The sequence below is a fragment of the Nicotiana tabacum genome, chromosome 8 (genome assembly GCF_000715075.1).
Source record: "Nicotiana tabacum cultivar K326 chromosome 8, ASM71507v2, whole genome shotgun sequence".
NCBI classification, from domain to species: domain Eukaryota; kingdom Viridiplantae; phylum Streptophyta; class Magnoliopsida; order Solanales; family Solanaceae; genus Nicotiana; species Nicotiana tabacum.
Window position 1 is genome coordinate 205477360 of NC_134087.1, and position 12869 is coordinate 205490228.

The following is a 12869-nucleotide window of genomic DNA, read 5'->3' on the forward strand; positions in this document are numbered from 1 at the left end:
CAATTCTTTACAGTTGTGACTGTGCTTACCTAAGCTGATGGTCTATCGGAAAAGACCACTCTACCTGCACAAGGTAAGAATATGGTTTGCATACGCACTACACTCCCCAGGCCCCACTTGTGAGAATTTGCTGGTTATGTTTGTTGTTGCCGTTACTTCGGAAATTGGCCTCTTGTGAAAAGATATTGCATGCCATTACATCAAAGCAACATTGGATTTTAGGCTTCTATGCACCTACGAAATCATGCCAATGGACATCCAAACACAAGAATAAACATCCAAACACCAAGTGTTCCCGTGATCAGATAATACAGCAGTAGGCATAAATTGACCGCTGTACAATGTTAAAAGACATGAAATGCAGACCAATATAAGGTGAATGGTCACTGCTCCCTAGTTTGGGTCGGGGGCAGTGACCTGAATCAATTGCCTGCATTTCTGCTGACCTTCAGTGCTTCAACACGGTACTCCCCATGAACACTAACCATCATTGGTAGTAATGAAAAAGAAAAAGTTAAGTCGTTGGACCATCTGTTAATAATGATACCCCATATTTCTGCAATAAGTATGCATATGAAAGTTGCTTTTAGGAATGCAACTTAGGATTTCCCCTCAAGCCCGAGTTTTGAAGTTAACCAAGCACAAACTTCATCCATCTCCTCTGGGATTGTGTAGTGGCCAAGTCTGTCGAACAAATGTGAAAGATTCAGCCACATTTCTAGTACCAAAGGCCAAACAAGTATCTGAACACATAAAAATACATTATACATACGCTGTGTAGGATTTGAATGTCACATCTTGGAATCCGCATGAACGTAACTTCTGCGAAGACTTTTCACCAAATTTATATGGAACAACATCATCTCCTGCGTCAAATATAAATATAGCAGGTCAGAGAAGGATTTAGCCCTGATACCAGCCCAAAAAGAATGCTAGAGAAGATGCAAAGTTCTTCAAACAAAAATCACACTGTGCAGAACATAGAGCCTAGAGACCAAAGGTAGCTGAAGATTGGAAGTGGGTAGCATAGGTCAGATAGAACACACCCCTAAAAGTAATAAAGAAAAAGCGAAGATATTTTTCACCTTAACATTTGAAATCCAAAATGATAACTCTGATAAATACACCTTTACTCATAAGAGAATTTATTCAAATATTATTGGACATGAGAAAATGAGAGCTGGAAAAGAAAAGACTAGATTCTCGGGAAATGGTTGCAGCAAGAAGGAAAAACTTCATCTCATCAAGTAAAAGAGTGTCTTTTCTTGTGTGTGTGTGTGTGTGAGAGAGAGAGAGAGAGAGAGAGAGTATTAATCGGGAGTAACATTTTAATCTAAACCTTCAAATTTGGGTAAACATTAGGCCAATATCAGTACTTATCATGAATTTGACAGATCACAAGGCAAGAGACTTCCCTAACAAATAGAAAGCAACTCCCTCCACCCCCAGATTTTGGGTGCCGGGAAGCAACAACTTAAAGTAGGGAAGCTTGTTTGAAAAATGAAGCATTTTATTTTCGAAGAAAAGTTAAGTAGAAGAAAAAATGAAGCATCCGAATACCTTTGCCATGACAAAGAAGAATGGGCAATGATGTAGCACGGCTTACAGCCCCCTCTACTCCTTCTAGTTTGCTATCGAGAGTCCTGCCAAAATAATAGCACTCAATATAAAACACCCCAAAAGTCTCAGAAGTGAAAATGGCAAGATTGGTAAAAGTCAAACTTTGCACAGGGAAGCCAGCCACTTAATCCAACAGCTGCACTCAGATTGGCAGAGTACGAGTTGCCATTCTCATACTTCCCACGAGTGAAACAAGTTGCAGAATAAAGAGATGTCGCTGCGCCCATGCTGAAGCCTCCAACCCCAAGTTTGACTATAATACACAAAATAATAAAGTAAAAGATTTAATTCATTTTTTACAATAAAGAGCAAGAAAAATGAATTCTATAGATACTAGTAAGATCACTTGAGTGTAATGTAGAGAAGGTTTGAGTGTTTTTCGGATGTTACAGCTAACATTTTGCGGATCTCTAAAATAACAACTAGATAATGGGATGACTAAGGTAGAAATAAGGAAATTAACTCTTGCTTAGTAATCATATAAAGGATCATCTAAATACGAAATATTGGATAGGAAATAAGAAATGCAGTGGCTTGTTATTAAAAATTGACAACCCTTAGCATGTATAGGCGTTTGACACAACCACTAAGGTTAATACATCTAGATGGTCTAGCCAGGCAACTTCTAGCCCCCAAGAAAGAAAGAAAAACAACTAAATGGAACTATATTATTTACACACCCCATACCAGAATCAAGTAGCAGCATTAAAGTTCAAGCAGTAAACACAGTCACACTAAAAAATCCAGCAGCATAAAGAGAATAACATTGAAAAAAAAGAGGGAGATGGAAAGCTAAATATCTTTAGTCAGACATCATAGTATACACTATTATTAAAATCCATTTGATGCGAAGGGTTATCGCTTCATGGGTAAAACATGTGCTTTATACAAGTTTGTGATTCAAATGATGGTGCACAAGTTAGTATAAGACGCAGGAATGGCTTACTGTGAGGGGGCTCCGTAGCCAACAAACTCGCCACATATGCTGCTGAAGCATCTAAACCCTCATCATCATCAATAGCATTTTCAGATAGGTCATTGACATCAAACCCTGGTACAGAAGATAGAAAAATAATGTTTTCTTTACTGCAGTGCTTGAAAGCATGACTCTCAACTTAAACTAATTCAATGACGAATTGGACAATGCTTTCGGATGAGTCGCAAATTAATACAATTATCCAATTTACACATCCTGCAATGTACAACAATGGGCATAATCTCAAAGCACAAAGCTTACAGGCAGTGGAAGGAAAGCCTCCAAATAAAGTTATTGGTCGTTGGGGGGCAGTTGGGCAGATCCATTTAATCTGCAGTTTAGAAAATAAGAGCAAAAATCAGGCTAAGCTACCACAATAACAAAAGCTTACGGCATGGACATGAAAGAGCAATATGCCATAGGCTATTACAAGATTCTAACGCACACAACTATGAGAGTTACATGTTTAACAGTCAACAAGAGATACCCTCAAGTACAAAAAGTAACATTTGGATCCTTACATTTGGAAGAGGAAGGGTCTCCAAGAGGTTGGACCAGCTGCCAGGAAAACCAAAAGTAGATTGTAAAATGTTTAGTTAATATGTTTCAGTTGTTCATTTCAAGACTCAAGTTTTGATATTGCATACTGCACTGTGCATAGCAAGCAAGACCATCAGAGAAGCTTGATATCCATAGTAAGGAACTCGTGTAGTCGTAATAGCATATAATTGACTCAATAGTTCTAAGAAATATAGCTCACTTTTTTTTTACTAAGGTACAATTGAGTCATTGACTAAATATGTCAAGAATAATAGCTCGCTTTCATTGCCATAAAAAAGGGAATCAATCAACCTCAAACTTAGCATGAAATAAGCAACGTCATTGCTAGATATATATCAATGAAAAAATGAGATATTTAATAAAAGAACGTAATATACTTATCCAAAAGCTAACATATAAGCTATAAAATGACTAAATTTCAAATTAAAAGATGAACTGCCTCCTTAAAATTAGGACACTTCCTAAACCTACCTGAACTTACTGCAAAGAGCATCACAGTAGGACCTACAGCTAAGAGCATCACAATATAGAAATAAAAGAGATTGAGAAAAAAAATTAGCGGGATTCTATAAGAGGTATTTGCCAAAAAGGGGAAAGGATGTACTGATTAATATCACACCATCAAGCATGCAAACATTATTACATATCTCCTACATGTAACTCTGGCTACCATTAAAAAAAAGTTGGAGAAACTTCAAAAGAATTCCCTAAGGACATAGAGGATGAGATAAAAAAAGTTTCACCTCGTGAATTGGTAAACAACCACATCCTCCATAAACTATGGTGGCCTTGGAGGGAAAGATCTCAAGGTGTTCAACAAAACACTCGTAGGGAGGCAGCTTTGGAGGTTCGCCAACAATGCGTCATTTTTGGAGGATAGTACTACTCACAGCTAAGAACCTCATCCAAGAAGAGGGTGAAGGAATGAATCCATTACGTTGCCTGAGGAATATGGAATGGAGGAACACCACGAAGGTGTAGGAAATTGCATGAAAACTTTAAGCCTGGGGTAGGAAGTGGAACTGGTTAGAGAAGATATCCTGAGTGAGGCAACCTGAACTATCTTTAGCATATTGAGTCAAAAAGTATGACCAATTTACCACGTTCGTAAGATACAAGACAGTGGAACTTTTTGAGCCTTGTTACTTAGAGGAATCTTACATGATGGAAGATAGATGAATTTCAAAATCTCATAGATCTACTCGACAAGCAGAAAATCAATTATTCACATTAAGATACTCGGAAATGTTACACAAGGAAAGCGGGGCTTTTTCTGTTAAGTCTTTCTACCACAAGCTTCTCCGCAAAGAGGACACAGTGTTCCTACATATATTACTATGGATTCCAAGAGGAAGGTATCTTTTCTTCACTTGGCCGGTGGCAAGGGAGCCACCATCACAATTTTAAAACTTTCCTGAACCATCAGTTTAAAACAATTTAAAAGCTTTCCTGATCCAACAGCATCCAAGCAGATCACTGAGACAGATACATAATGAAACATATAGAGCTTGAACAAAGCAACAAGAAGTAACAGGGAAGTGTTGACAAGCTTACCTTGATCCATTGTCCCCAAGGCCATGCAGCCAAACAATAGTTGCCTGGTGTTTACCTTTAGGCTTCACCACGTAAGTCTGTCCAAACTCAAATGCCCTTCGAGCAATTCCTGCACCTGCAATATATGCACATCAAGGGTTACTAGGACTAGAAAAATTGAAGGGGACAGATAAATAATATGTTAATGGTCTGTCTTCAGTTGATAAATAACACTCTCTTTTCTATGATTTTTCATATATTGGGCAAATTAAAAAAGGAAAAGAAAAGAAATTTTGAAATGAAGTTACAAGTCAAGAGGATATATATACATTCCCTGCTATTCAGTCTCACTTTCATATTTGCTATGATCTCCATAATGAAGAAATAATAGTTCTCAAATTTTTGGCCTTTTTCTTTGCTTACCATTCTATTGGCAAATAAGTTAAAAAATTGCACTATAAGAACATTTAAGATTTTGGTCATGAAGTGTTAGAATCAAAACCTTTCCTTTTATTCTTTCTAAATGTACTGTAAGGCCATATTTCTTTCATTCAGTATCTTTCAATATCTATAGTGAGAAAACAATATTCCAATAAAAATTGCCTTAGAAACAGAAAACTAGATACCGTGATGTAGTTGCATTTTGGGAAGGTGATCTTGGCATGCCATGATGAAAACAAAAAAAGTGACATCTACACTGACCAAAAGACATGGAGACAAACCATAAAACTAACCAGAAGCCATGGAAGGCCCAGTAAAACTCATACTGCTTCAAACAATGGCACCTGCAAACACCAAAAATCAGCTTTGCACATAAAGGCCACCCAGAAGTTAGAACTATAACTTTTTTATTTTTTTTTAATTTGAGAATGGTAACATGTAATAAAGTTAGAACTATAATATCAAAGCAATTATCAACATAAACTGCCTTTGACTTAAACCTTGCTACCATTAATCACATTTTACATTGCGGTATGAACACAAAGATAATCTCAATGTAGCTGAGTAAATAAAATAGATAGACATGTTACTATTCACCTAATTACTTTTTTGTTTTTTTTATAAGATAATAATATATTATATAAATATATGCACTCAGCCAGTGCAACAGGCCGAATTACAGGTTGTGCAATAGTTCACCCGATTACTTTTGCAATGAAGCAGCCAAAAAAAAGAAGGAAAAAAATGGTAACTCCAATCAATAGTTTTCAATCGATCAACCGCACCTCAATTTCGAACTAGTTGTGTCGGTACTATATCCAATCTTCTTTACTCTAGCCTATTTCATTCCAACACTAAATTATTTGTCTTCAAAGGCAAATCCCTGGGGATTTCCTGAAAGTAAAGGTTTTCTAGGTTTCATATTTATCCGTATAAACTCACAAACCTCTTACCACACAAAAGATTCTCGACAAACACCAGACAAATGTAAGTTTTAACAACAACTAAACCTTAATCTCAACTAGTTGGCATCGCCTATATGAATCATTTGGCTTCCTTTTTAAGTTACATTCATAGGTAAGTTCGCATCAATCAGTAGTTTCCAACCAACTGTTCAAAAAAATATCAATAGTTTCCAAACAGTTAAAGTTAAATGTCCAGGTGACAATTCCAGAACTCCATTCATCATTAGAAAAAAGAAAGAAACAAATAGAAACACCAACTCTCTACTAACTTTTTTTTGATTACTTAGAAATCCCCGAAGGTCATTGGCACAATGTTCGAAACTCAGCAGGTAATGCCCCCCCCCCCCCCCCCACCCACCCACCACCCACCCTTTTCTACTTAATACCAAGCTTTTGTGAGCTGTATGATTCAAACTTATGCCGTGCGTGTAACCCACATATCATGTGCTGCTTCTTACCACTAGACCAAAGCCCCGTGAGCACTATTCTCTCCTCAAAGTACACTAGCCAAAAGGTACCATCTGCCAAATCCAATATTCATTTTGTCTCTATTTATGTGATGCACTTTCCTATTTAGTCTAGCCCAAAAACGATACTTCTCTATATTGAGAAAGGTAAAATTTAGATATAAAACTCATTAGCACAAAGATTGTGCTAAGAGGAGGATCAAAGTTATAGTTCAAACAAAAAGAGCAAACAAATGATACTTTTCGCCTTGGTGGATAGTGTAATCTGGTACCTGCTGTTGTTGGGAGGTAACAGGTATCCCGTGGAATTAGTTGAGGTGAGCGCAAACTGGTCCGTACACCGTGCTTATAAAAAAATGATACTTTTCTGTATTTTTAGAGCAAGTTTAACTTTAAACTTCTCATTTTACCCCTAACGAGATGATTTATAACCACACAAATATATATGTCTCGTTTCACAACATAAGTTTCAAAAGTCTTTCTTCCTTTCTAAAAATACCGTACCCAATCAAACATCTCTCTCTCTCTATATATATAAAGTTGGGAATACAAAAGCTGATGTGGCATCTTCCATAGATGAGGATTGTTATTTATCTTTTTTCCCCTTTTTCTTAATTTTTTTTTGTCCAAAAATATTTTTCCCTTTTGATGGACTTTATACTATTAAATATATTACGATTATTATACTTAATTGTAACGTTTCTTCCATTTCTTAGGCAATTTAATTCATCATATTTATCAACAAAATTGTTGTATGCATCATAATGATCCAATAAATTCATTTTCAACTAACTTATTTGGCCATACAGTGAAGAGAGAGACACCCGAATTAGAAGATTACATGTACTCCACATTTACGAAAATGTTTCATATTCTGCTATTCTGAATTCCATATATTTTCCTACTTTTGTGTTCCTCTTTCAATTCTGTCCATCCCTCAAATTCTGTTCCTTCATTTGCACTTCTCTATCAAAAAAAGATCTTATTTGCGTCTATTATACGAGAAGCAGATGACTTTTGTGTTGAATACATGAAGAAGTGTATCAATCCCTTATCTTTATGGAGCACATAACTTCCACCAAGTGAAATTTTGTATTTCTCGGTTTTTATAACCTTTCTTTGATTAGATATACGAAAAAATTATTTTTTTGATTCTTTATAGGAGAGCATAAATCTCTTTTTTCGATGCAAATTTGACATGACATAGGAGAAGCCTCCATTTGTCAAAAAATATATTTTTAATAATATAAAGGTTTAACTTTATCCTTATAGTTTCTTTTGCAGGACAAACATGGAGCATAAAATCAAAGCACATAAAAGATCATGAAAGAAGGATTCATCACTAAAAAGGGAACTTGCCTTATTGATTTCCTCATGATGCTTTCATCAATATGTTATGCAAATATGTAATAAAATAACAAATTTTCCTTTTCGAAAGCAATCAGGAACCTACTGATTTTTCATTTGAATTACTTGGACGACTCTAGAGAGAGACCAGCATGTTAATGATGGCGTTAAGAATGGATAGAGAAAAAACCAAATCCAGATGACGATGAGTTTCGTGATGCAAAGATCAAAAAATCAAATACAAGAAGCAGATAGTTTGGGTTAAGAGCTAATATTGTATGATCCTTTTTGGTCATTGTCTATACTAGATGTGTGTTAATGTTGTATAAATTTGGTTTGAAGTGATAATATCAATGCCTCTATAGTTTGAAATATTATTATCAGTACTTGGTTATATTTGTTCTACAACATTTATACATTGCTTTCACCAGGAAGTTTTGGTGTACTATTTAACCATCATTTTTCATTAGCACTGACTTATACAATACAGAAGTTATGTTAGCAAAAATGCCAGTCAACGAAATTGACTAAATGGATTATGAGGAACGATCCAGGGTGGTTTTTCGGCAGATGCTCCTAGATTTTAGTCGACGTTTGTAATTTATATAAATTTATTTTTATTTCCTATTATGTTTCATGGCATGTATCATACGATATAAACATGTAGTGGAATATAACGAATGACTCTACATTTACATAGAAAAATGTACGAGACAGTTGAATGAGTGAAGAAAAGAAAAATAAAGTACAAGTAAAGTTTTTTTTTTTTTTTTAAACAAATTCTTGGTGAGGAAGCAGTTATGCTTTTGAGTAATTAAAGCAGAAGCTTTACTTGTACTTTCTAAAATCAAAGTGTTTGGCCATTTCAAACATACCAAGAATTTTAGAAAAAAGCCAAACACCTTAATTTTAGAAAAAAATACTAAAAAAAAAAGATATTTTTGCCTCAAAAGAAGCTTGGCGAAACACACTATTAATATGTGAACAATTGTCTACTACTCATCTTTTTATTCTCATCTTCATACCACAAATAATTCTAATGAAAATAGTTGTATTTGGGATTTTATATATTATAGAACTCGGCTATATATGCGTAGCAAGAAAATTTTATTTTTCTATCCGATATATTATAGAAGTATTAGTTTATCAGTTTACCATTGTCTTTTACTATCGCCCCAATAAATTCACTAGTTATCACATAAAAGGGTATGCAAACATCGATTTAGAGACATTCAAAAGAAAGATTTTTACAAATTAAGATTAAACATATTTTCTCGTCTGTTTACTGTATGCCCAACTACTTGAGCTAATTTGCTCAAAGCCTTAATAGACATTTTTACCAAATACTGTGATTGCAGGCTGTAACATTCACTGTACGGTTTGGGCAAGCTCTCCGAACACCAGTCACACTATCTTCGTTAAAAAAAATACTAATTTCATAAGATAAATTTCCACAAAATACAGAATAATTAGAAGCCAAACTCAAACCGCAAGCATAATAACGGAAAAATTTAACATAGAACCACAAAAACACGCCTATATAAACACAAATTCATTGCATGATTTGAACGATAGAAAATAAAAAGGAGAAAATTAGGGCTTTTTTACCTGAATCTCGTGAAGAAAAATGAAGAGCCGGTGATTACAAAACGAACAAGTAAGCTCTTTAAGTTACTTTTTTGTCGTAACGTGTATGAAAATTTAATTTAAAAGTATTTTTGTAATATAATTCCTTTTCTACTTCTAACAAAATGGCCTCGAAATTTGGATCTCAACTTAACTTTTAATTTGAAGTAACAAACAAACAAAAAAGATATTTGAAGTTAAAATACTAAGAAAAGAGTATTTAATAGTTGAAAAAAGAGTGTGAAAGTTAACATTATAAATAAAAAAGCAGTATTTCACTTGAATGCTCGTTAAATTACTAAATATTTTCCAGGTATTTGCAAATAAAAAAATGCTTTAAATTGCAAATTAAATTTTTGACTTCAAACTTATTGATAGGACTGCTTTTTCCTTAACCCAGAGATCGGGTTCGAGTCATGAGTATGAAAAAATACTTGGTAGAGACAGGGGCGGATCTACATATTGATTTTGGGTGCTCAAGCACCCATTATCTTTGACAAAATTTAGTAAATTTGTATAGGTAATTATAAAAATATTTAGATAAATATTGATTGAGCACCCATAACTAAACTCTTTTTTTCTTTTCTTTCAAAGTTTTTATCAGTGAGCACCCATGACTTTAAAATCCTGGATCCGCCACTGGGTAGAGAGCGGTTCCCCCGAATGGGGCCCTATGCGGCACGAATTCGAATATAGTAGGGCTAGGGGTGGGAAACAAAAAAAGACATAGCTAATACCGATATAAATTTCATATTGAAATGATAATATTAGCTTATCTCATGTAGAAGATGGGATAGAATAATCACACGGGATATCCTTGTCTATCCCACAATTGAATCAAACGACCCATAAATCTATACTATATTAAAAGCACGAAAGTCGTTAGCGAAATATCGTTCGCATTTTTATCCTTTAAAAATAGATTTCACACTAGACAAAATAGTAATTCAATTATTTTCCTAATAGTTATGACTTTTTTTTCCAAATATTTAAGACTTTGAAATCAACTAAAATTATAGTTATTAAACATTTCCTTATTTGAAGGAAGTCCTAATATTTAAGAATTTAAAATCAAGTAAGCTTTTATTTATGTAAATTCTTTCCATATTTGAATTGAATAAAATAACTATTACCGTGTAATAATAAGTATGTTTCTTCCGTGTAGAATAAATAATCCTAATTCCACACAAAAAAAAACGTTTAATAAACAAAATTAACTTTGTCATTATAACTATTTTTCTTTCTCCAAAGACAAACAAACCAAAACAACTTTAATAATTATGGAGTTTAAAAGTATAAAAGAACAAAGTCAAATATTATATTCAACGAACAACAAAGATTTTGGCTTTGAAAACAATAGTTAGCGTTGGTTGGAAGAATTATTTTGAAAAGTAACATTTTGGTTAGTTGTCATTTTTGAATTTGAAAAATAAATAGTTTCAAAGGATAAAAATTATTGTCGATGTTCGAGAGAACATAACAAAAAAAAATAAGTATCTAAGATATATAACAACCTAAAATTATTGAGAGAGAGTTAAATAGAGTTAAATGTGGCATAGTAAAAATTGATTTATACCATCTTTTATATAGAGTTATATAAAAGTTGAGAGAAAGTTATATAGAGTTATCTGTAACTTTTGAAAAACTAATTTTTTCTTCAAAAAGGAAATCTACATTTAAAATATTTGTCCAACATGTAGAACTAAACCTAATTTAATTTTAACATGAATTTTATATTCTTGCTGCTTCTAGAACAGTATTAACGTAGTCTTTTTAGAACCCGTGAATTGCATAAAATTTTATTACAATATAGACGCGTAGTTCTTTACTAATTTACTGAAAATATTACTATATTTTTTCTTATTGATTAGAGTAATAGCACAATTTATATTTTCTCAACGAGAAAAAAAGGCATCTTTTGTCAGTTAGTTAACTTTATTTGTGTTTTTTTGTAATAAACTTAAGAATATGTAACTTTTCAAATAAAATTTTACGGAATAACTTAAATATCCAAGAGTTAATGTGTTCTTGCTAAAACTAAAAATGAAGTATAACTTGTGAAATTGAAGTAATGATATTCTAAAATTTGTAAGGATTTTTAAGTTGAATAAATTGACTGACATGATTGAGACTTATATGGAGTATAGTTTCTCTATTTATTGTGTTCGCTAGATAGGTTCAACAATTCCTTTCAAGAACTTATATTTTTTCTATAATTTTTATCTTATCACTCAAACATAATTTCTAATAGAATATTTATGTAATATTTTAATAGTTCATATTCATCGATATGGCATTCACGCGCAATCGTTCGTCATTTTACCCTTTAGAATTAGCTTTCATATTGGATAAAATAGTAATTTAAGTTAGTTTCCTAAATTTAGAAATAGTCATTTAATACTTTCCTTAATATTTAGAATAATCACTGGAGTAATTATTTTTCTAATATTTAGGATTTTGATCTAAGAAATCATGTTATTTAATTGGAATACTTCATATAAACTTTATTTAGATTTAAGGTATTGAATTTCAAGAATTCACGAATATTTTTTTTAATATTAGGTTTAGGACAATTTTATTTTCGTTATAAAAGTTTGGTTTAGTAGTCCTTATTTTCTTATTTTTTTAATATACTTTTAGGAGTACTTTTTCAAGGTTTACGAGTATTTCTTTTAAATAATAAAATATGTTGAATTATTTTTCTTATATTTAAAATTTTATCAACTAAATTTTTGTTATTAGATCATACTTGGGAGTAAAAACACATATCTAGCAATCACAGACATAATAATCTCAATCAATTCCAATTATTTTAAAATTCAAGTATCAAGCCTAACTAAGAAAATAAAATTATAAAATTAACAACTTTTTGACTGAACACATTGAAGAATTATTGAGAACTTCTATGGAGTAGTTTCTTCTTTTATTGAGTTAAGTTCATAAGATCAACATTTATCATTTTTAGGAAAATAAAATTTTATTTTATAGCTTGGACACAATATTTCAATATAATATCTATACGACTTTTTAGAATTCTTTTATCCATTGAGATAATGTACACGCGTAACGCGCGTATCATAAGACTAGTATAATACTAAGAGGATGAATTGGGTTAGACGAGTGAAAAAGATTTTGAGAAAACAATACAGTTTAGTCATTTCCAAAAATAATAGCCGAAAAAGATATAAGTTTTGTATATTAATATATTTTATACATAATCAATATATATATTTTTGGCTAAATGATGTAATTATTATTGGCCGAACGTCCAAATCTGTAACTTGCCCAAAGATTTTTCCTATTGGGCCTATGTTAGACGATTGGAAAATATTT

General features: G+C 32.7%; 1 protein-coding gene across 2 annotated transcripts; it reads right to left on the minus strand.

Moving 5' to 3' along the window:
- Positions 1-271: 271 nt before the first annotated feature.
- Positions 272-9708, minus strand: LOC107827345 (uncharacterized). 2 transcript variants are annotated; one of them, XM_016654456.2, is made up of 10 exons: positions 9519-9708; positions 5425-5475; positions 4712-4826; positions 3118-3154; positions 2858-2927; positions 2567-2671; positions 1723-1873; positions 1561-1643; positions 773-866; positions 272-684 (listed from the first exon to the last, which is right to left on the minus strand). In XM_016654456.2, the coding sequence occupies exons 2-10, from the start codon at positions 5453-5455 to the stop codon at positions 600-602; spliced, it is 771 nt and encodes a 256-aa protein (XP_016509942.2). In that variant the 5' UTR covers positions 5456-5475; positions 9519-9708; the 3' UTR covers positions 272-599. The 2 variants fall into 2 exon arrangements, with proteins under 2 accessions (XP_016509942.2, XP_075076175.1); XM_075220074.1 differs by lacking the exon at positions 9519-9708 and having other exon boundaries at positions 5425-5495.
- Positions 9709-12869: the final 3161 nt, after the last annotated feature.

What these genes read in the sequence shown, in the direction of transcription:
- LOC107827345 (XM_016654456.2), bottom strand. Translation starts at nt 5,455, where the DNA reads ATGAGTTTTACTGGGCCTTCCATGGCTTCTG. An exon ending in TGGGCCTTCCATGGCTTCTG is followed by an intron (nt 4,827 to 5,424) that starts GTTAGTTTTATG and finishes CATATATTGCAG; the next exon opens with GTGCAGGAATTGCTCGAAGG. An exon ending in GGCTACGGAGCCCCCTCACA is followed by an intron (nt 1,874 to 2,566) that starts GTAAGCCATTCC and finishes TGTGTATTATAG; the next exon opens with TCAAACTTGGGGTTGGAGGC.